Source organism: Leopardus geoffroyi, chromosome D1 (assembly GCF_018350155.1).
Source record: "Leopardus geoffroyi isolate Oge1 chromosome D1, O.geoffroyi_Oge1_pat1.0, whole genome shotgun sequence".
In the NCBI taxonomy this organism is placed as follows: domain Eukaryota; kingdom Metazoa; phylum Chordata; class Mammalia; order Carnivora; family Felidae; genus Leopardus; species Leopardus geoffroyi.
This window is the reverse complement of record NC_059329.1, coordinates 23,186,073-23,208,765: the sequence shown is the minus strand read 5'-3', so window position 1 is coordinate 23,208,765 and position 22,693 is coordinate 23,186,073. Positions and strand designations below refer to the sequence as shown.

At 47.3% G+C, this 22,693-nt stretch overlaps 1 protein-coding gene and 1 pseudogene across 3 annotated transcripts in view; both read right to left on the bottom strand.

Moving 5' to 3' along the window:
* Positions 1-22,368, bottom strand: part of DCPS (decapping enzyme, scavenger) — a 46,369-nt gene extending 24,001 nt beyond the window's left edge. Inside the window, exons 1-2 of one of the 3 annotated variants that reach the window (XM_045483410.1) lie at positions 22,119-22,368; positions 20,567-20,741 (exon numbers count right to left, since the gene is read on the bottom strand). In XM_045483410.1, the coding sequence (XP_045339366.1) occupies positions 20,567-20,741; positions 22,119-22,319 (376 nt within the window). In that variant the 5' untranslated portion in view covers positions 22,320-22,368. The remainder of the gene's footprint in view (positions 1-20,566; positions 20,742-22,118) is intronic. The other 2 variants (XM_045483408.1, XM_045483409.1) reach the window with 2 other exon arrangements.
* Positions 16,828-17,800, bottom strand: LOC123600911 (annotated as a pseudogene).
* Positions 22,369-22,693: the final 325 nt, after the last annotated feature.

The window sequence follows — 22,693 nt, the reverse complement described above, 5'->3', positions numbered from 1 at the left end:
GATCTCACGGTGCTGAAACCATGACCTGAACCAAAATCAAGAGTCAGACACTTAACTAACTGAGCCACCCAGGTGCCCCACAGTGCTTTCTTTATTATTTTTTAAATATTTATTTTTGAGAGAGCACACGCGGGAGAGGGGCAGAGAGAGGGACAGAGCATCTGAAGTGGGCTCTACACAGACAGCAGCAAGCCCGATGTGGAGCTTGAACTCACAGACCATGAGCTCAACAGACTGAGCCACTCAGGTACCCCATAAGGCTTTATTACTATTATTTTTTAATGCTTATTTATTTTTGAGAGAGAGGGAGCAGGAGAGAGGCAGAGAGAAAGGGAGACAGAGAAACTGAAGCAGGCTCCGTGCTGACAGCAGACAGCCCGATGCGGGACTCGAGCCCATAACTGTGAGATCATGACCCGAGCCAAAGTCTTATGCTTAACTGACTGAGCCACCCAGGTACCCCCATAATGCTTTACTTTCAAAAATGCATTTTTGAAGTGTATGTGATGTACAATGTTCTATTAGTTTGTTCTATTAGTTTCAGGTGTACAATATATCAAATTTGACAATTCTTTTTTTTTTTTTTTTCAACGTTTATTTATTTTTGGGACAGAGAGAGACAGAGCATGAACGGGGGAGGGGCAGAGAGAGAGGGAGACACAGAACCGGAAACAGGCTCCAGGCTCTGAGCCATCAGCCCAGAGCCTGACGCGGGGCTCGAACTCCCGGACCGCGAGATCGTGACCTGGCTGAAGTCGGACGCTTAACCGACTGCGCCACCCAGGCGCCCCGACAATTCTTTTTTTTAATGTTGATTTATTTTTGAGAGAGAGAGAGAGAGAGAGAGAGAGCGCGAGGGAGGGGCAGACAGAGAGGGAGACACAGAATCCGAAGCAGGCTCCAGGCTCTGAGCTGTCAGCACACAGCCTGATGCAGGGCTCGAACTCACAAACTGTGAGATCATGACCTGAACCCAAGCCGGACGCTTAACCGACTCAGCTACCCAGGCGCCCCATCAAATTGGACAATTCTATAATATTACTCAGCACTCCCCAAGATACATGTAGTCACCATCTGTCACCATACCATGTGATCCAGGAATTCCACTACTGGGTATTTACCTAAGGAAAACGAAAATACTAATTCAAAAAGACATAGGCAGCCCTATGTTTATGGCAGCATTATTTACAAGAGCCAAAATCTGGAAGCAGCCCAAGTGTCCATCAATAGATTAATGGATAAAAAAGGGGTATATACATACACTGGAACATTACTCAGCCATTAAAAAAAAAAAAGAAATTTTGACATTTGTAACAACATGGATGGACCTAGAGTATATTATGCCAAATGAAATAAGTCAGTTACAGAAAAACAAATACCACATAATTTTATTTTCATGTAGAATCTAAAAGCTAAAACAAATGAACAAAAAACCCGAAAGTCTGTTTCAGTTATAAAAAAAAAAAAAAAAATGTCACAAAGAGGAAAGGTACAGCATCAAGGACATAGTCAATAATACGGTAGTAACACTGTTTAATACTTTCTTTTTCTTCTTAGCTGTTTATTACCACTTGACCTATTTGTTTATTTATGGTTCATCTCCTCCAACTGGACATAAGCTCCTTGAGAGCAGAGGCGTTGTTTTACATACTGTGTGTGCAGAGCCTAAAGCAGCACCTCATATGTATTATTAGGTCCTTACGATGCAGTTACAGAACAGAATATATATTATGCCATTTTACTTTTTAAAGAACGTGTGCATGCATAACTGCATACACATAAACACACACAGAAAAAAGCCTGAATTTCAGGACATGGTCCAAGATGTGGAACGGTTACCACTGGGTGGTGGAATTACACATAACTGTAATTTTTTAAAACAATTTGGGGGGGGGGGATTTATTACATTTTCCAAAACAAATGTGGATCACTTATGTAACAAATACATTAAAAACTGAAAAATAAGCCCCTCCTTAAATAAGCCCCAGAGAGGTTAAGAGATTTGGCCAAGGCCACACAGCTAAGAAGGCACAGAGCTGAGATGTGAACCCAAGCAGTCTGGCTCCTCTGTGCAACATTGCTTTCCCAGTGGCAGAGGGCCATTCCCTTTCAGACCTTTCCCTAAGAAGCCTGTCCTACCTCCGTGTTCTCCAAAAAGCAGCCCCATCAGATGGGAGAAACGTGATTAGTTCCAGTCCCTCCCAAAGACATGTAAACAGCTGTCAGCAAAACCAAAGGGCATAATAAGGTGCCAGAGAGATTGGGGCTGCAGACTGGGAGGTCTGGAAACACATCACAATGCACGGGACCAACAGCAGCACTGGTGTCTGTCTGTCATGCTTCCTGGGGAGGGAGCGGGGCAGGGGCACAGACGCGGAGGTACTCGGGAAGTACTGATCGCCAGGGTACGCTGTGGCCAGACGCTGGGCGAGAACAGGCTCTGGTGGGGTGCACGGAGGGATGGAAGACGACCCCGCTCGCACTAGGGGACAACGGCTGTTTCAGCTTACGTGCGTCGCGTCACCCCCCACTGCCCCCCACCAGATGACGGCGCTGGCTCTCAGGGAAGGAGGCCTGCGTGCGGTCCGAGCAGAGGGGCCTTGTGGTGGCACCGCAGCCCGTGCAGGGCTTGGGACGGCAGGGATGTTTTGGCATCTGCATCCCAGATGAATCACTGCCCTATACACGCATGTTCCTTCTCTCTGCAGCGCAGGAGGGCAGGTCGCTGTGCTCCTGGCTAGGACAGCTCTGTGCTGTCGGAAAAGACCCCTAAGAGTGTCCTGAAAGGCCTTCTCCAATAAAGAAGCCCACCCCCTGTCCTCCGCCCAACTGCCTTCAGAGGCGGGGAGGCAGGGCTACGGAGAGGAAAAGAGCAGCTGCCTTTCTTGCTCTCTGCCAAAGCTGGCTTAGCCAAATCCCCAGGAAAACGCTGCTGCACATGAAACATGAAAATGCAAACCACAGACAGTCTGCTCTCCTTCCCATACACATGTTCAAACAAGACTGCTTTCCAGCCGTTACTGATGACTTCTACACGATGAGGTAATTCCTATGGCTCAGTCTGTGGCTTTTGCTCTCCTTTCATTATGATGAGCCAGTTTCAACTTATTTGACCCAGATGTGCCGGCTCGGGGGAGCCTGGAGAGAAGCAACAGCAAAGCAGGATCTGCGTGTGACACCCACCCCCACGTCCCCTTCCACAAGGGCCCGGGCAGAGCCACCCAGGTGACAGGGCAGATGACCAAAACTGGCGGGGCGCTCCATCAAAGAACCCTGGCGGAAAGGCCGGCAAGGGAGCGAGGCTGCAGGGTCTCCTGGGGACTTATGTTATCTTGCCTCCTCCTGGGAATCTCCCCTGAGGTGTCCAGGGAGAGCAGGCTGGAGGCCGGAGAGGGGGTGGTCATTGTCCTGCACAAGCAGGCAGGCTGCAAGTACTCCAGGGGAGGCCTGGAGAGACCCCCAGATAAAAAAAAAAACGGGGTGAAGGGTGTGGGCAGGGTCCTGCAGGCAGCTCTGGTCACCCCACAGCAAACCTTCGAGCCGCTAATGACCTGTCTCAATGAAAGCAGAGATGCTATTAGAAGCAGGGGAGAGGCAAATACTGATTTTTAGCCAGGCTCTGGATGTGACAGGCTCCTTCCCTCCTTCTCCTCAGTTCTCCAAGGCCCAGGAGGACATATGACAGCCAGTGGCCCACAAGCAAATACAAGCAAATCCGGGGACTCTGAATGCCGCCCCAGGGCTGCCTGAGGTGGCCTTTGGCTACACGGTATCAGGGGTGGTCCTTTAGGAATGAGAAATGCTGCTACAGGATGGCTGTGGGACTTACTGCATTCCACAAAGTTCCATTTGAATAGAAGGACTGAGAACTGGTATCTAATGAGATAATGGAGCCACTGCTGGACAGTCCCACCATTAGGGCTGTGAGATCCCCCACGTTCCCACACACAGGAAGAAGCTATTCTGGGGATAAGCAGATCAGACTGCAAAAGCTACTGGACCAAACACTTGGGAGTTCCAAAACATGGCCCCTCTCTCAAATTCCTGTCTAAAGGTATTTCCTTATTCACTCCGAGAGGAGCACAGGTACCCAGTCTCAGGGCAACATCAATGGACACTGCCACAGTATGAGTGTTGGTGGGAAGGGAGAAAGCCCAAGGCACAGGATACATCCCCCATTGAGATGGGCCCAGGCTACCAGAATTCTAGGTTATCATTCACTGAGAAGTATGGATCAGAAGGGGACAACGGAACCAGGCTGCCGCAGGCCGGCAGCGACAGCTGGAGCCAAGCAATGAAGTGGAACCAGCTATCCTGTGGGTAATCCGCCTTCGCCCACTGGTCCTGAGTAAGCTGACTTTTCTGCTGACTTGAGCCTCAAGACTGCCACAGAGTCTTGGGAACTTGCCCCATCTGGGAGACAGAGAGAAAGAGAACACCACTAGTGCTGGTGACTGCATCTCAGTCGTTCAGGATCTACTCACTTCTACTCATTTCTGAATGACATGGCTTCTCCTGGCTTCATGGAAGCCAGGTGTCTAAATGGAGAATTGAACTGAGGGAAGGGAGGAGACGGGGGCACAGAGGAGGCAGTGTGCAAGGGTTCCCTGAGCTGAGGTGGCAGGGGAAGGAGAGAATGAGTCAATTAGACTGCCAAGGGAAAGGGAGAACCCAAGGTCTGGGTCAAGAATTTTACCCAGGCTGGGGCGCCTGGGTGGCTCAGTTGGTTAACTGTCTGACTTCGGCTCAGGTCATGACCTCATGGTTCATGAGTTTGAGCTCCACATTGGGCTCTGGGCTGACAGCTGGGTGCCTGAAGCCTGTTTCGGACTCTGTGTCTCCCTCTCTGCCCCTCCCTGGTTTGTGCTCTGTCTCTCTCTCAAAAATAAATAAACATTAAAAAAATTTTTTTTAAAGAATTTTACCAAGGTGTAAGAAACCTTTCCATCTTGCCCATAACCAGTAAAGAAATCAAATTAGTAATCAAAAATCTCCCAAAAAACAAGAGTCCAGGGCCAGATGGTTTTCCAGGGGAATTCTACCAAACATTTAAGGAAGAGTTAACATCTATACTCTTGAAGCTGTTCCAAAAATAGAAATAGAAGGAAAACTTCCAAACTCTTTCTATGAAGCCAGCATTACCTTGATTCTAAAACCAGACAAACACCACTCTAAAAAGGAGAACTATAGACCAACTTCCACGGATGAAATAATCCTCAACAAGATATCAGCCAACTGGATCCAGCAATACATAAAAAAAATTATGCACCATGACCAAGTGGGATTTATACCTGGGATGCAAGGCTGGTTCAATATCTGCAAAACAATCAATGTGATTCATCCCATCAATAAAAGAAAGGACAGGAACCACATGATCTTCTCAACAGATGCAGAGAAAGCATCTGACAAAATACAGCACCCTTTCTTACTAAAAAACCTCAAGAAAGTTGGGATAAAAGGATCATACCTCGAGATCACAAAAGCCATATATGAAAGACCCAATGCTAATATTATCTTCCATGGGGAAAAACTGAGAGCTTTCCCCCTAAGGTCAGGAACAAGACTGGGATGTCCAGTCTCGCCACTGTTATTCAACATAGTATTGGAAGTCTTAGCTTCTGTAGTCAGACAACACAAAGAAATAAAAGGTATCCAAATCAGCCAGGAGGAGGTCAAACTTTCACTCTTCGCAGATGACATGATACTCTATATAGAAAACCCAAAAGATTCCACCAAAAAACTGCTAGAACTGATTCATGAATTCGGCAAAGTTGCAGGATATAAAATCAATGCACAGAAATCAGATGCATTCCTATACACCAACAATGAAGCAGCAGAAAGAGAAATCAAGGATTCGATCCCATTTACAATTGCACCAAAAACCATAAAATACCTAGGAATAAATCTAAACAAAGAGATGAAAAATCTATATGCTGAAAACTACAGAAAACTTATGAAAGAAACTGAAGGAGACCCCCAAAAAAATGGAAAAAGATTCCATGCTCCTGGATAGGAAGAACAAATATTGTTAAAATGTTGACACTACCCAAAGCAATCTACATATTCAATGCAATCCCTATCAAAATAACACCAGCATTCTTCACAGAGCTAGAACAAACAATCCTAAAATTTGTATGGAACCAGAAAAGACCCCGGATAGCCAAAGCAATCTTGAAAAACAAAACCAAAGCAGGAGGCATCACAATCCCAGACTTCAAGCTATACTGCAAAGCTGTAATCATCAAGACAGTATGGTACTGGCACAAGAACAGACACTCAGATCAATGGAACAGAATAGAAAACCCAGAAATGGACCCACAAACGTATGGCCAACTAATCTTTGACAAAGCAGGAAAGAATATCCAATGGAATCAAGACAGTCTCTTCAGCAAGTGGTACTGGGAAAACTGGACAGCGACATGCAGAAGAATGAACCTGGACCACTTTCTTACACCAGACACAAAAATAAACTCAAAATGGATGGAAGACCTCAATGTAAGACAGGAAGCCATCAAAATCCTCGAGGAGAAAGCAGGCAAGAACCTCTTTGATCTTGGCCACAGCAACTTCTTACTCAACATGTCCCTGGAGGCAAGGGAAACCAAAGCAAAAATGAACTATTGGGACCTCATCAAAATAAAATTCTGCATAGCGAAGGAAACAATCAGCAAAACTAAAAGGCAACCGACAGAATGGGAGAAGATATTTGCAAATGACATATCAGATAAAGGGTTAGTATCCAAAATCTATAAAGAACTTAGCAAACTCCACACCCGAAAAACAAATAATCCAGTGAAGAAATGGGCAAAAGACATGAAATAGACACTTCTCCAAGGAAGACATCCAGATGGCCAACCGACACAGGAAAAAATGCTCAACATCACTCATCATCAGGGAAATACAAATCAAAACCACAATGAGATACCACCTCACACCTGTCAGAATGGCTAACATTCACAACTCAGGCAACAACAGATGTTGGCGAGGATGTGGAGAAAGAGGATCTTTTGCATTGTTGGTGGGAATGCAAGCTGGTGCAGCCACTCTGGAAAATGGTATGGAGGTTCTTCAAAAAATTAAAGATAGAACTATCCTACAACCCAGCAATTACATTATTGGGTATTTATCGAAGGGATACAGGTATGCTGTTTCAAAGGGACACAAGCACCCCAATGTTCATAGTAGCACTATCAACAATAGCCAAGTATGGAAAGAGCCCAAATGTCCACTGATGGATGAATGGATAAAGAAGACGTGGTGTGTATGTGTGTGTGTGTGTGCGCGCACACACACACACGCTGGAGTATTACTCGGCAATCAAAAAGAATGAAATCTTGCCATTTGCAACTACGTGGATGGAACTAGAGGATATTATGCTAAGCAAAATAAGTCAGTCAGAGAAAGACAAGTATCATATGACTTCACTCATATGAGGACTTTAAGACACAGAACAGATGAACACAAGGGAAGGGAAGCAAAAATAATATAAAAACACGGAGGGAGGGGCGCCTGGGTGGCTCAGTCAGTTGAGCGTCCGACTTCGGCTCAGGTCATGATCTCGCAGTCCGTGAGTTCGAGCCCCGCGTCGGGCTCCGTGCTGACAGCTCGGAGCCTGGAGCCTGATTCGGACTCTGTGTCTCCCTCCCTCTGACCCTTCCCTGCTCATGCTCTGTCTCTCTCTGTCTCTCAAAAATGAATAAATGTTAAAAAAAAAAACAAACAAACAAAAAAAAACCCAAAAAACAAGGAGGGAGACAAAACATAAGAGACTCTTAAATATGGAGAACAAACAGAGGGTTCCTGGAGGGGTTGTGGGAGGGGGGATGGGCTAAATGGGTAAGGAGCATTAAAGAATCTACTCCTGAAACCATTGTTGCACTATACGCTAACTTGGATGTAAATTTATGAAATAAAATAAAATAAATTAAAAAAAAGAAAGAAACCTTTCCATCTTGAAATGAAAAGTTGTCATTCTACTGTCTCTCCAAGCCCCAGAAGGGGCTTGGTTCACTGGTGTCACAAGCTCTAAAGCACCCAGGGAGAAAAGTAGGCAGAAATCTGCCATCATCAGGTGGCCTCAAGGGATGAAACCAAAGGAGCAAATACCCCTTTGCCCCTACCTCATTTCAAAGCCCAGCTAATGTGAGGAGCCCACTCCACAGCTCTGTCTACACTATTACCCTCACCCAGAATACCCCTTCTACTTCTCACCCTCCCATCACCAAGTCCATCCCAGGGGCTACCATGTCCCCAGCTGTGGGAGAAACCACGTCCGCACACTCCAACCCACCGGCTCCCAGTATGCACCCCTCCGTGCTACATACCCAGCTGGCTCTAAGCAACCAGGTACAGAGGACAGGAGGGGAAATGAAGCTGGAAGCTGGAATCAACCAAAGGGCTATCTAGAGAACAGCTGCACCAACTCGTTTCACCCTGTGCCACAACACTGCCCCAGGGGCAGCCACTTCATGCCAGCTGAAAACAGGTGGGCTGTCCTCCAAAGGCATCAAACCACGGACCAGAGCAGTGGTAGGCAAGCTTTTCTGGAAAACGTGACAGCAGATATTTTAGGTGTTGTAGGCCATGCCGCCTCTTTCTCATTTTCTTCTTAGTTTTTTGTTTTTTAAAACAACCCTTTAAAAATGCAACAACCATTCTTAGCTCACAGGCCATACGAAAAGCAGCAGGCCAGATCTGGCCCATAAGCTGGAGTGGACAAGAGAGCGTTGAGGGCTCCAGAGCGGGTGCTGGTACGTCTGGAATGCCACTCAAACTGCACCCTGAGGCATGGCCAGCCAGCCAGCGGAAAAGGCCTGCTCCCCATCCGCACGGCAATGGGCCAGATACTCATCCAGGAGAGGCCTGTTGTGGAAATAGACCTACCAAGTGGATAGCAGACAAAGCCCATATCAACTCACTAGACTATCAGCCTGCTTCTTCATTTGTAAACATCGATGAGCTAACGTTCACCAGACGTTAAGAGAAGACCAGGAGCTTGAAAAAGAATGACCAAAATAAACAACAAGAACCAGATCCCAGAGGAAATGAGATCAGGGAAGGGTCAAGAGATAATTCTGAAAACTATTCTAATTAGTGGGTCAGAGAAAGTCAGCCCAGTTTGGACCCTGTAAAGCAAGAGCAAGATGCTAAGAAAATGAAACAGAGAATCAGAAGGAAGAAAATTAAAAATATGACTGCCAAATTAAGACCTCCACCAGGAGGTCTGGAAGATAAAGTTAAGACAATCTACTGGCCTGTAAAAAGAAAAGACCTAGATGGGAAAAGCGGGAGAACACAGGAGCAATACACAGGATCACTCTAGGAGTCTCACACCTAAGAGGGTTTCCAGTAAGAGGAAAATAAAGGAAACAGGGAAGGAAATCATCAAAGAAATAACAGAAAAAAAATGTACAGAGCGGAAGAATGACATAAGCCTTTAAATCAAAACGGTCCAAAAGTACCGAGCACAATGAATGAAAAAAAAAAAAAAAAATCCAACCTCAACACGGCCTTATGTATTTCAGGACACCTAAGATAAACAGAGCATACTAACATAAGCTCCAGAAAAGGAAACTGACAAAGCGGGGGGGGGGGGGGGGGGAGAGAAAGAATGAAAATGCAAAACCAAGTTAATTGTAAGGAAGTGAAAATCAAACTGGCATCAGATGTCTTGTTAACAACAATGGATGCTTGAAGTCAACAGATCAGTGTCTCCAATGTTTTGAGGGAAAGAAATTTAAATTCTGTATTCAGCCATGCATCAATCAAGAGTGAGGGCAAAATGAAGGATTCAAGGTTTACCTTTCATGTGTTCTTTCTGAGGAAGTACTTAAAGACTACACTTTAGCTAAACAAGAGACTAAAACCAGAGAGAAAGACATCAAATCCAGAAAACATTGTATCTAACTCAGAAGAGCTGTGAAAGGAAGTCTCAAGTTGACAGCCATGCAGCATGCCGAAAGCATCAGCTGTCCAGATTGGAGGAGCAGGAAAGAGTATTCTGGAAGCAACATTTCCAGGAAGGAAGGACTTATCATGTAATGAATCATCAAACCAGTAGCTGGATAATTTCAAAATCAGAGTAAAGGCTCAGGCTTCTTCCTGCCACAAGTCAAAAAAAAAAGGGGGGGGGGGCAGGACAACTAGAAACTTTATGAAATGAAAAAGGAAAAGCATAAAATAATGGTTCAAATAGGAAATAAACTAAAAACAGCATGATTTGGAAGAACGTGTTGGGATGTGAGAACAGAGAATCTGTTTGACCTATACATCAGACACATCCCGGGGGCATGTGGGTCCACTGCACAGGGCAGGTAGGAGAGGAACCAGAGCCCTAACACACTCTGTGTGAATGTGTAGCACACATTAAACTGGCCACCATACCGTCTGGCAACTCAGAATCAGAGAAAACACACAAGACCTGATTACAATCATGCAACAGAAAATACCGTGACAGTGTGAAGTACAAGCATGGCTGACAGAGAAGCTGGGAGACAGCAAAGGCCAGAGGCATGGGTGTTCTTACCCGACAGAGTGACAAGATGGATGCAGGGCTAAAGGTTTCAGTATGTGTACGATTCCAGAGGCAATTTTTTAAGACTCTAAAGGCAATAATATAAACATAAATATCAGAAGGAGAGGGGAGACAGGGCAAGGAGAGTATAAAGAAGCCTAAACCTCTCAATTTCCACTGTGGAGGACTGATAGGGTCAAAACTGTACAAATCAAGAAGTTGTATGACCTTATTTTTCAGCTAAGTGTTTGGAGGAAATTACCAGAAGCACCAAACCCAGAAATTCTCTTCACGGTAGTTGCTTCTGGAAAGCAGGACCAGGGTGGGGCAGAGTAGTATAAGAGCCTGTTCCTGGCCATGTAGATAAGCCCCTCAGGGCTATCTGATGAGCTGACCATGGGACTGTATGACTGTGATGAATGGCCTAATCCCACCACAGAGGTTTACTCAGTAGGTCCAGATTTGTATTCGAGAAAGCTCTTTAAGCAATCCTGATGAAAAGTTCCAGTTAAGAATCACATTACTAAATAAACGTCGCGTTCCATTCAAACCTGAGAGACTGTGGTTCCACGATCTCATAAGATACAGAAGTCCACTGACGTGGGCTAGCCAGCTATTGGATTCCTCGTTTTTCTTTCAGAGAAACTGAGTCCCAGGGCAATTCCATGACTTGCGCTGGTGTCACCTCCTGGCATGGGGCTCTTCAACACCCCCGCTCAGGTGGAAACCCAGCTGGTGAGACTTTCCCTGTGGGTCACTGCTCACAGAACTCTGGTCGTTCAGCTCAGCTGCAACGGGAGGCCTGCCGAGGACACCCACAGAGGAGGGAGCGACAGGCCTGTGCCAGCGTGTGCTGGAGTAGAGCCCACAGAGCCTGGTACCAAGCCTTCTCTTCCAGGTGCTGGAGGACCTCCCCACATTGCCCTCTTCTGCCGGGGCCGGCACCGTCCTGGCACATGCTCCAGCACAGCACGGGCTCCCCTGTTCACAAGAGACAAAAGAGCCAGGCTCCGCCACTTCTCTGCCCCAGAGAGAAGGACAGAAGTCTAGTGCCCAAAACCCAGAGGAAGAAGGCTTTAATCAAACACTTACTTTCAGCAACAATGTCTAGAAACCAAATTTGAGAATGAAAGCAGAGCCCTAAAATGTAATGGGGGAGTGTTCTTAGTTCTTCTAAGGACCTACTAGTTTTTCTTACCTTTTATTGGCCAATACGTTATATGACAACAGCTAATAGCAGCTGTTACACACACGTGTGAAACAACAGGTGTACACATATGCACACATTTATACACGTGTGTATATGTACATAAATATAAGGGGCGCCTGGGTGGCTCAGTCGGTGAAGCGTCCAACTTCAACTCAGGTTATGATCTTGCGGTCTGTGAGTTTGAGCCCCGCGTCAGGCTCTGTGCTGACGGCTCGGAGCCTGGAGCCTGCTTCCGATTCTGTGTCTCCCTCTCTCTCTGCCCCTCCCTTGTTCACGCTCTGTCTCTTAATAATAAATAAACGTTAAAAAATTTTTAAACAAATAAAATAAAATAAAAATAAATATAAAAATAGATACCATTTGGGGCACCTGGGTGGCTCAGTCGGTTGAGCGTCCGACTTCAGCTTAGGTCATGATCTCACAGCTCGTGAGTTCGAGCCCCACATCAGGCTCTGTGCTGACAGCTCAGACCCTGGAGCCTGCTTCTGCTTCTGTGTCACTCTCTCTCTCTGCCCCTAACCCACTCGCATTCTGTCTCTGTCTCTCTCAAAAGTAAATAAACATTAAAAAAAAAAATTGGTACCATTTGAAGACCTAAAATAAAACAAAAGAACACCCGTGCATGGAGCATGCAGTCCAAGAAACAGAGCCTTACCAGACTTTTGACATCCTTTCTGCCCTGCCTCCACCAGCGATAATCACTTTGCTGAATCAGGCATTAATCATTTCTTTATCTTCTAAATTCTATTACGTATGCATGTATCCCTAAGCAGTATATTGTTCAGCTCTGCTTGTTTTCAACTTTATCTAATTGGAATCACACTGTGTATTCTGTGTCTTGCTTTTCTGGCTCTACATGGTGAGATTCTTGACATGTATAGCTGTAGTTCATTCATTTCCCCTGCCCGGAAGAAGCAGTCTGGTGCAGGAAAACACCTTGATTTACTTATGTATTCTACTGTTCGCTGATAACTGGATTGTTTCTAGATTTTTCTATCATGAACAATGCTACCAGGGAATGGCTAGTTTAAAAAAAATTTTTTTTTTTTTTTTTACTATTTATTTTTATTTTTGCGAGAAAGAGAGACAGAGCGTGAGCAGGGGAGAGGGAGAGACAGGGAAACACAGAATCTGAAGCAGGCTCCAGGTTCTGACCTGTCAGCATAGAGCCCCAGGCAGGGCTCGAACCCTCGAAGGGAATAGCTAGTTTTTAAAATGCTCTCTCCAAACAAGCCCTCACTCTGGACTCCAGGGGTCCTGGTTTTGCCTCTGTAAGGAGCACAGGGAGGAAAACCGTGCCTGTAGCTAAAATACTAAAATGCAGAGTTCTCTGCAACCGAAAGACGATGTGATTCCCAGGTTCTCTCCACACCCTGCCCTGGCCTCACTCCCACACAGACGCCTTCTCCTCCTCTGAACCTGAGATTCCACACCCCTGCTCTACATCGGGGAAAACAATTGGCCTTTTTAGACACAGTCTGGATTTCTGAGTCACACCCCTCTCTCTACTATCTCCCCCCCGTTCTCCCCCAGGTAAGGGAGAACAGAGATCCTGATGAAAGGGCTCCATTGACAGGCCACGGGTATGAGAGCGTGAGAGCCGGAAAAGCAGATGATCCAGGCTCTGCCCTGCATGGATGGCTAGGGAAGCATGGAGATGCCAGCCATCTGGCCTACCCGGCCCTCACATTTGCCACATGGCCACGGGGGGAAGAAAGGAGACCTGCCCACGGTCAGGGCCAGGCACCTAATGTACACTATTTCCATCTAAGGCCCATACAATCTTAAAGGTAGAAAAGCAATCATAGAAAATGACTAACACTTACCAAGTACACAGATAAGCGAGTCACGGGCCATATGTGCTTTGTGTCATGAGCCATAACCCATGACTGTGATGACGAAATTAATTTAGGAAGTTAAGACCAGCATTTAAACGGAAACAAACAAGACTGGAATTAAGTTGGAAATACTGGTGACTGTCCGGTAAAGTAAGGGTTAAGTACTGTTGTGTGAACCTTCTGTGTCCCTCAAATCCACTTACATTTATTCACAGGTACTGGGTCACAAGTAGAATGTATCTCTCCTTGTGGGCAGAGGCGAAAACATTTTATGTCATTTATTTCATAACAGTCCTGAACTAACCTAATTTAACAATAACTGGAGCTACTTCCCCAACTACATCTGTATCACACACCACAGACATCAACTGCCCCCTCAAGCTCCTGACAAAATGGCCTCTTTTCTGTTCCTCTTTCCTCGTCCAGAAACATGCTGTGCCCTGAACATTCTCCCACCCCCCTCACCAGCTCTTAGCACAGCTGGTTCCTTTCCATCCTGCAGGTTTCGGCTGGAGTGTCATGGCCGCAGAGAGCCAGCCCCTCTCCTGCCCGTGGCCATGTAACACTTGTTTCCTTGTTTGCTGTCTGCCTCTGTGCCCCCAGCTACCACTCCAAGGACAGAGCGAGTATCTGATGCACTCACCGATATATACCTAGCACAGCACCAAACATGCGGAAGGCACTCTGTCTCTGTTAAACAAATACAAAAACTTACCAAGTCTTCACAGCTGGTAAAGGGACAAAGCCAGGATTCCAGCACAGATTATGTCTGACCCGAGGCTTGCTCTTAACCTCTGCACTACATTAAAACTCAGAAACAGCACAACACTGCCTTGGGCCACACCGCTAGTAAGTAAACGTTAGCACTGGGACAGGACTCGAGCACGTCCAACTCCAACGCTCATGCTCTATTGTGTCAACAGGGTGGGGGGCCATGAGTGGCTCAAAGGGGCAGTCTCTTATAGTCAGCTGAGAATTTGGAAGGGATAAAGGAGGAGAATGCAAAAATCATCAGGCTGGTAGGGAAGAAATGAGTAGAGAGATAACAGAAGAAATCAAGAGAGCAGGTAGCTCAGAAATCTAGCGGAGGGGTGCCTGGGTGGCTCAGTCTGTTGAGTGTCTGACTCTGGATTTCGGCTCAGGTAATGATCCCAGGGTCATAGGACTGAGCCCCATGTTGGGCTCCACACTGAGCATGAAGCCTGCTTAAGATTCTCTCTCTCTCCATCTGCTCCTTTCCCCTTCTCGCATGCTCTCTCCCTCTCTCTCTAAAATAAAGAGAAAAGAAAAGAAAAGAAAAGAAAAGAAAAGAAAAGAAAAGAAAAGAAAAGAAAAGACTGAAAGAAAGAAAGAAACTGAGGGGAGAAGGGCTTCCCTACGCAAGCAATATTGTGGGGAAGGAGGTCTGGAGGAACAGCCAGAGTTGGCAGAAAAAAAGCAGCAACTGTGCAGGGGGCTCAGAGGGCTGAGGCCCCAGGAACCCTGCCTAAAGGCCTCTACAGGCAGTGTTAGCAGTTGGTGACTCTGAGGTTGGAGAGGTGGGGCCCAGAAGGCTCCTGCACACAGGCCAAAGGAGCTGGCCAAGGGAATGCTTTGGTAATGCTGCCACCTTGTGGCTGTGGAATGCTTTGCCCATAGGAAAAAAAAACCGGCTGAGTTAGTTTGTGGGTTCATTTTCCAGCAGCATTTGTTGAGCACCTAATATGGATTGGGTTGCTGGGGACCGGAAATGGGTCTGACATGGCTCCAAATTTCCAGGACCTCTGTCCCTACATCCAGGTGGTGACTAAACCTTGTTCAGTTTACTTCCCTCTTTCATAGTAACTTGTAGGGTGTCCTTCCCCAAACAAGACTGCAGAGCAGAAAGGGTATCCTACTCACTTCAAGTTACAGAAACCAGCATAGAACGCAGCACATGAGAATAATCATAGCGGCTATTATTTAATATGGGTTAAGTGTTTTTAAAAACATTGGCACACCTGGGTGGCTCAGTCGGTTGAGCGTCCGACTTTGGATCAGGTCATGATCTCACCGTCCGTGAGTTCGAGCCCCGCGTCGGGCTCTGTGCTGACAGCTCGGAGCCTGGAGCCTGCTTCGGATTTTTTTTTAATGTTTATTTATTTTTGAGACAGAGAGAGACAGAGCATGAACGGGGGAGGGTCAGAGAGAAAGGGAGACACAGAATCCGAAGCAGGCTCCAGGCTCCGAGCTGTCAGCACAGAGCCCGACGCGGGGCTCGAACTCACGGACGGTGAGATCATGACCTGAGCTGGAGTCGGACGCTCAACCGGACCAAGCCACCCAGGCGCCCCCAAAAAAAATTTTTTTTAAATAAAAAATTAAAAAAATAAAAAATAAAAACATTAGCACATGGGGTGCCTGGGTGGCTCAGTTGGTTAAGCGTCTGACTTTGGCTCAGGTCATGATCTCACGGTTCATGAGTCTGAGCCCCACATAGGGCTCTGTGCTGACAGCTCAGAGCCTGGAGCCTGCTTCGGATTCTGTGTCTCCCTCTCTCTCTGCCCCTCCCCCGCTCATGCTCTGTCTCTCTCTGTCTCAAAAATAAATAAAAAACATTAAAAAAAAATTTTTTTTTAAATAAATGAGTATTAAAATAAATAATAAATGCATAAAGACATTTGTGTGTCTGAGTCTCAAACAGCTTACCTATGTGGGAGCTCCGGAGAGAGAGGTCAGGTAGGCGCTTACTGCAATGAGCCTGAGGTTCGTGGAGAGGGCAGGGGTGGAGAAACAAACACGGGCAGCACCGCACAAAGATGGTGTTTAAAGACCAGCACCTCTCAAAGTCCGATGTGCCTACGACTCGCCTGGGGGCTTGGCTAAAATGCAGATACTAATGCTGACTTCTGAAGCTGGGTCTGAGATTCCGCATGTCTAACGAGCTCCTGGGTGACAGTAATACTGCTGGTCCACAGACCACACTTGGGAGTGGGAAAAATCCGGACCGGGTTAACCAACTGTGGCCAAAAGGTCAACTCCACTGCATGGCCTGTTTTTCCACATACAGCAAGCTAAATGTGGCGTTTTCTTTCTTTTTTTCCCTTCCCCCCAGTCACAGTGGAGAACTTTACTGGACTCGGCTCAGCTCAAGAGCCTTGCAGGCCCAGCACGCTGGCCCGCAGCTCTGGGCAGCCAGAGCTGGAGGACGGGATTCCATCCGACGAGTCTCAGAGCGAACGGTAACCCCACAACCCAACACTCTACCTAAGATTACCTTGTTGGGAGACAGGGCTGCGCCACGACGCATGAACAGATCAAATCTTTGTAAGTAAGAAACATCCAGTGAAGAGAAAATGACAATTTAATTCACCCGTCTACACACAGTGCTCTAGGGCAGATGAGTGGGGGTGTCTGGCCTGGGTGGGTAATGAGTGGGCCGGGATGTCCACGGCACCGGGCAAGCAGGGGCGAGGCCAAGGGTAGCAGACAACAGGCACCGGGACACTGAACTTTTACAAGACTAATTACTGGGGGGGTGGCTGTCCCGTGCGTGCGTGTCAGGCTGTTCGTTTCGGAATGAGGGGGTGGTCTTGACATCGCCTTCTGTGGCTGGTGCACTCAGAGAGAGGCTACTTTGTGGGGAGGATGAGGGCAACAAGGAGACCGCAGGGGCCGCGCATCTTGGAGAAGATGAGGGTCAGGATCATGCCCATGAAGAGCGGGGGCTGCTGGGCCATGCCATGCACACCGGCGTCCCCACAGCCACCAGCCCGCTCAGGCCAGCACCCAGCTGGAGGAAACTCCTCTAGAGACTGTTGCCGTCATTCAGGGAATCAGCGACAAGGACCGCCACCACCAGCCGTAGATGGCGATGATACCAGCGACAACGTGGGGATGATGGACTTCACGGTCGGTTCTGGCTGCATGACAGACATGGCCACGATGCTGGGCCACTCTTGGCCATGCCGTGGGCGGCACCCAGGGCGCTGAAGACCATGGCGGCCAAGGTGCCCATGACCGTGAAAAAGGAGGTGTACTTGGGGCCATTCTTGGCCTTGGACATGCCTGCGGGTGGGGAGAGGGTGAGCTCAGGGGGCCAAGGGGGCGGCGAGGATGGGCCGGGTACAGCAAGCGAGTGGGAGGTGCACAGTCAGGTGGCTACGAAGGTGACCCGGCTCGTCAGCTGCTGCACCCTGAATGAAAATTGCATTTTCATTTTTAAAGCAGTGGTTTAAAAAAAAAAAAGAAAAGGGGCGCCTGGGTGGCTTACTCAGTTAAGCATCTGACTCTTGATTTCGGCTCAGGTCATGATCCCGTGGTTTGTGAGATCAAGCCCTGCATCGGGCTCTGACAGCATGGAGCCTGCTTGGGATTCTCTCTCTCCCTCTCTCTCTCTGCCCCTTCCCCGCTCGCGTGCTCTCTGTCTCTCTCTCAAAAATAAATAAGCATTAGCTGCTCTGGAAAACAGTGTGGAGGTTCCTCAAAAAATTAAAAATAGACCTACCCTATGACCCAGCAATAGCACTGCTAGGAATTTACCCAAGGGATACAGGAGTGCTGATGCATAGGGGCACTTGTACCCCAATGTTTATAGCAGTGCTTTTGACAATAGCCAAATTATAGAAAGAGCCTAAATGTCCATCAACTTATGAATGGATAAAGAAATTGTGGTTTATATACACGATGGAATACTACGTGGCAATGAGAAAGAATGAAATATGGCCCTTTGTAGCAACATGGATGGAAGTGGAGAGTGTGATGCTAAGTGAAATAAGTCATACAGAGAAAGACAGACACCATATGTTTTCACTCTTATGTGGATCCTGAGAAACTTAACAGAAGTCTATGGAGGAGGGGAAGAAGAAAAAAAAAAAAAAAAAAGAGGTTAGAGAGGGAGAGAGAGAGCCAAAGCATAAGAGACTCTTAAAAGCTGAGAACAAACTGAGGGTAGATGGGGGGTGGGTGATGGGCATTGAGGAGGGCACCTGTTGGGATGAGCACTGGGTGTTGTATGGAAACCAATTTGACAATAAATTTCATATTAAAAAAAATAAGCATTAAAAAAATGTTTTTTAAATAGATAACAATAAAAAAACTTTTAAAAGGACGAATATGTGACAGAGACCATTTATGGGGCTCATAAAGCTTAAAGTATTTCCTCCCTGGTCCTTTACAGTAAAAGTTTGTCAACCCTGATCTAGAATACCATCCAGGGACAGGGTGTATGGCTCTACAAGAGACAGAGGAGTTCTGAACACTGAAAAAATTTTTATAACTTCTGATCACCATGCCTAGTTTGGGGGAAGAAAATAAAAGTATAATGCACTCCACGTATGCTAATGTTTCTGCCAAGACCCTGAGCCCTGCGAAGGATGAGCTAACACATGAGGCCGCCAGGTGGGAGTGGGCAGCACTGGAGAAGAGGCAGAGAGACATTTGGGGTTGTCAGTGGGGAGGAAGACCTGTAGCGAGCAGATGACTGACTGCCTCTTTCAGTCTTTAGCTCAGGAAGAAAAAAAAAAAAAGACAAAAAACAGAAAGACAGGGCAGTGGCCACCACCACTTGTGTGCAAGATCACAGAAGTACTGGAAAAATTACATGAAAAGGAAAGGCTGGGCATTCCACAGGGTTTCTCTGTGCAGCAGAACCTTCTGTATTTTGGCTGAGAGAGAGAGGCATTGGGGAAGATGAGAGAAAGGGGTGGGAGCAGGATAATGACCTCGGAGCCTATAGTTTGGGGACTGCCCCGAGGGGTGTTTGGCTACAGAACCTTCTGTCACGCTTCTGCCACCCCATATGGAGGACTACATTTGCTTAAATGTCAGCTCCTGAGAAAGTAAATACAGCTGTCCATTCCCATCGACTCACACCAATCAATCTGGCTCGCTTTCTGCGGAGGACCAGGCTGTTTTGCCTTCAGTTGTGAACGGTCTGCCGGTTTCTCATCAAGTGTTCACATGCATCTCCAAAGGACAACAAATAACGGCACCCTTTTTTGGGGGTGCAGAAAAGATCAAACCTACCAAAAAGCCTGCGGCAGGGTATCTGTAAAGGCAAATTGTTCCTCAATGCTGGAGGACAAATAAAAAGATAGAAGGATATTACAGAACCACCACATGCTACAAAGCAGATCCCAGAATTTCCTGGTTGGAAGGAACCTTCAAGGTCGACCTGTGTCCTTCATGCTTCCGACAAAGCTGCTTGTTAAACTTGACCAGCTACAGGCAAAAAGCCCACATCGTGCCTGGCTTTTGACATGCAAGCTGAAATAAATTCTTCCTCTTCTTAGTAAATAAAAAATCCTGGCAATCCAAAACAAATCTCTGCCTTTTAACCAATGAATTCCTTCCCTTCCCAAGTCCATCCCCCTCGATCACACTCCTTTTCTCAGGGACTAGAAAGTGAGTTCTTTCAGGGAAATAACTGATCTTTGCAGCACCCCACACACTGCTCATGGTGCGTGAGTCCGCTGTCTACTGGAAGATCTTAGTTTTTCTGCCCCCCATGGGCTGTGATCTTGGATAAGTTACTTAACCTTTCAAAATCTCAGTTCCCTCAGTCCTATCACAGCAGGGCTATTCTGAGTACTAAATACAATGATACATATAGGACACTTAGAATGGTGGCTGGCACAGTAGTAAGAGTTCACTAAGTGTTGACGACCACTATCATTCAATTAGTAGACATTCTACACCACGAATCACACTACCTCCCCAAAATACACTACACCAACCTCAGCACTGACATTTCTTTGTTATGAGGTCCCATTCTGGGCTTCGCAGGATATTCACGAGCAGCCCTGAACTCTACCCTCTAGGTACCAGCAGCTCCCCCATTTTCCCAGTTCTGACAACCAAAACTGTCTTCAGAGATTGCCAAGTGTCTCGAGGCGGGGGTGGTTGGCACAAAATCTCCTCCGCCTTCCACAGAGAACTATTGAACGAGCATATGCAAATCAGTTTTGCAGAGTAGCCACCACACCCCCTAATTTCCCACCAAACCCCTCTCCTCACATGAAGCCACTTTGGACACCACTTGCTTACCACTCAGCTGCCGTGGAGGAAACAGGTGATAGGTGCTGTAAATATCATTGGAGAACTGCAGCTGGAGCTCAGGGCTGCCCATCAGGAGCTGGGCCACCTGCTCCACCTGAAATGGTGTCTTCTCCAGGATCACAATGGCATCCTCTCCATCCCCGTCCCCAGAGGCCTCATTTACCTGGAGGCAGAGACACCATCGGTGAGCCCAGAAACAGAAACAGTAGCTCTGGGGCCTCCTGTTCCTTCTCCCAGAGCAGGCATCTCATTAACCCAAATGCTTGTGCATTCACATCTTTCTTCTCAAAGATGCAAAACGTCTCTACTTTCTTCTGCTTCAGACTTGGAGGGCCTTTGTCAAATTCTCCCCATTTCACAGATGAAGAAATATGTCTAGAGAGATTAAGTGACTTGCCCAAGGTCACATGAACAGTCAGTGTTGAAAAAAGAAACTAGAGGGGTGCCTGGGTGGCTCAGTCAGTTAAGTGACTGACTCTTGATTTTGGCTCAGGCCATGATCTCACTGTTGATGAGTTCGAGCTCCGCGGTGGGCTCTGAGCTGACAGTGCAGAGCTTGCTTAGGATTCTCTCTCTCTCTCTGCCCCTCCCCAGCTCTCTTGAGCGTTCTTGCAAACACTTTCTCTCAGAAATAATAAATAAGCATTAAAAGAGAGAGAGAGAAACTAGAATCTGGGTATCCCAGTTAACTCCTAGCTCAAAGGTTCTTATGGCTAAAATCTTCAGCAAGTGCTGCAGACTGAAGACAGGTGGGGTTGAGAGAACTAGACAGAACCTTTGTAAAAAAACAAAACAAAATAAGACACAGAGAGGCATGGTAGCCCAGGCCAAGGTCCCCCTGATCCTCCCCAAATGAGAGCTCCTGCTAGGGGTTCTGAGGAATCCTAGTAACCTACCCTTGGCTGGGCCTCCTCACTAGTTCCCAGGATGGTCTCCAGTCTCTTCTCAGTCCCTTCTGTAGAGCTGAGCACATGGTATTAGGGACAGCTATCTACCAGATACTCTGCATTCTGAAAATCAGGGATAGTAACTTACATCTCTACATCCCCAGCACCTAGCTCAGTGCTGTCAGTGCATGATATGTGCAACTGAATTCGCAATTTAATAAACTGTCTCCTCTGTTAGGTCTGAAATCCTGCACACCTGGGATCCTATCTCCTACAGTCTCTACGTCGTTCCACAGATGATCCAGCAACACTGCGTTCCTAGCACCTCTAAATTCGTTCAGAGAATACAGGATGACTGGCTTGGAGAACTCGACACATGATTTTTATACAAGTGTTAGTTACTTTTGGTAAAGGAGTTATTAAGAAAACCCTACGCCTGTTGATTTCCTTGATTCTACGAGTAAACTTGTCTCCCGTAGCAACCCCCCCCCCCCCCCACACACACACAATCTAGTGGTACACTTTTCCCCCCCGCCTCCAGGAGTGCGATTGGTATTTTCCGGCTGAGCTCGGGTTTAAAAAAAAAAAAAAAAAATCCGCCTCCAAGGCGATGATTGATTGGCTCACTCCAACCCAGGGTTGCCTAATGGTACCTTCCCATGGAGAAAAATGATTTTGTCCCGCGCGGACTCCCGCAGCACTTTTTTCACTCTAAAGCCGGAGAACGGTAAGCGCACAGGAGCGGAGGTACCATTCTCAACGCCCGCTTCCTTTGCCTCTGTGCTGGCAGCTTCCGCCTCCTCGGCGTCCAGTTCGCGCTTTCTCTTGCTGGGTTGAGTCGCTAGGTCCGCCATGCTTCCCGGTTGGAGCTGTGCGCCTGCGCAAACCCCAGCCGCGGCCCCGCCCTTCTCGGCGCAAAGGCCGCCGCAGCTTGTCTCTTCCGCGAGGGCGTGACGACTACAACTCCCGAAGTGCTCCGCGAGGAAGCCGGCCGTGGTCCCTGCCCTAGGGAACCTCGGAGCGCTGGTTCGTGTGATCTGTCTGCAAGGAGCGTTTTTAATTAAGGCTGCTGGCTTTTGTCCCCTCGCGCTGACCGGCCCGAGTTGAGCCTGGTGCTGAGGGAAGAGAAAGAAGGCAGCGAGTCCCTAACCAGGCCGGCTAATGATGCTGCAGAGGAGGGGGCACTCGCCGCCCCGATTGCCAGAGCTAGAAAACACCCTTTGGACTC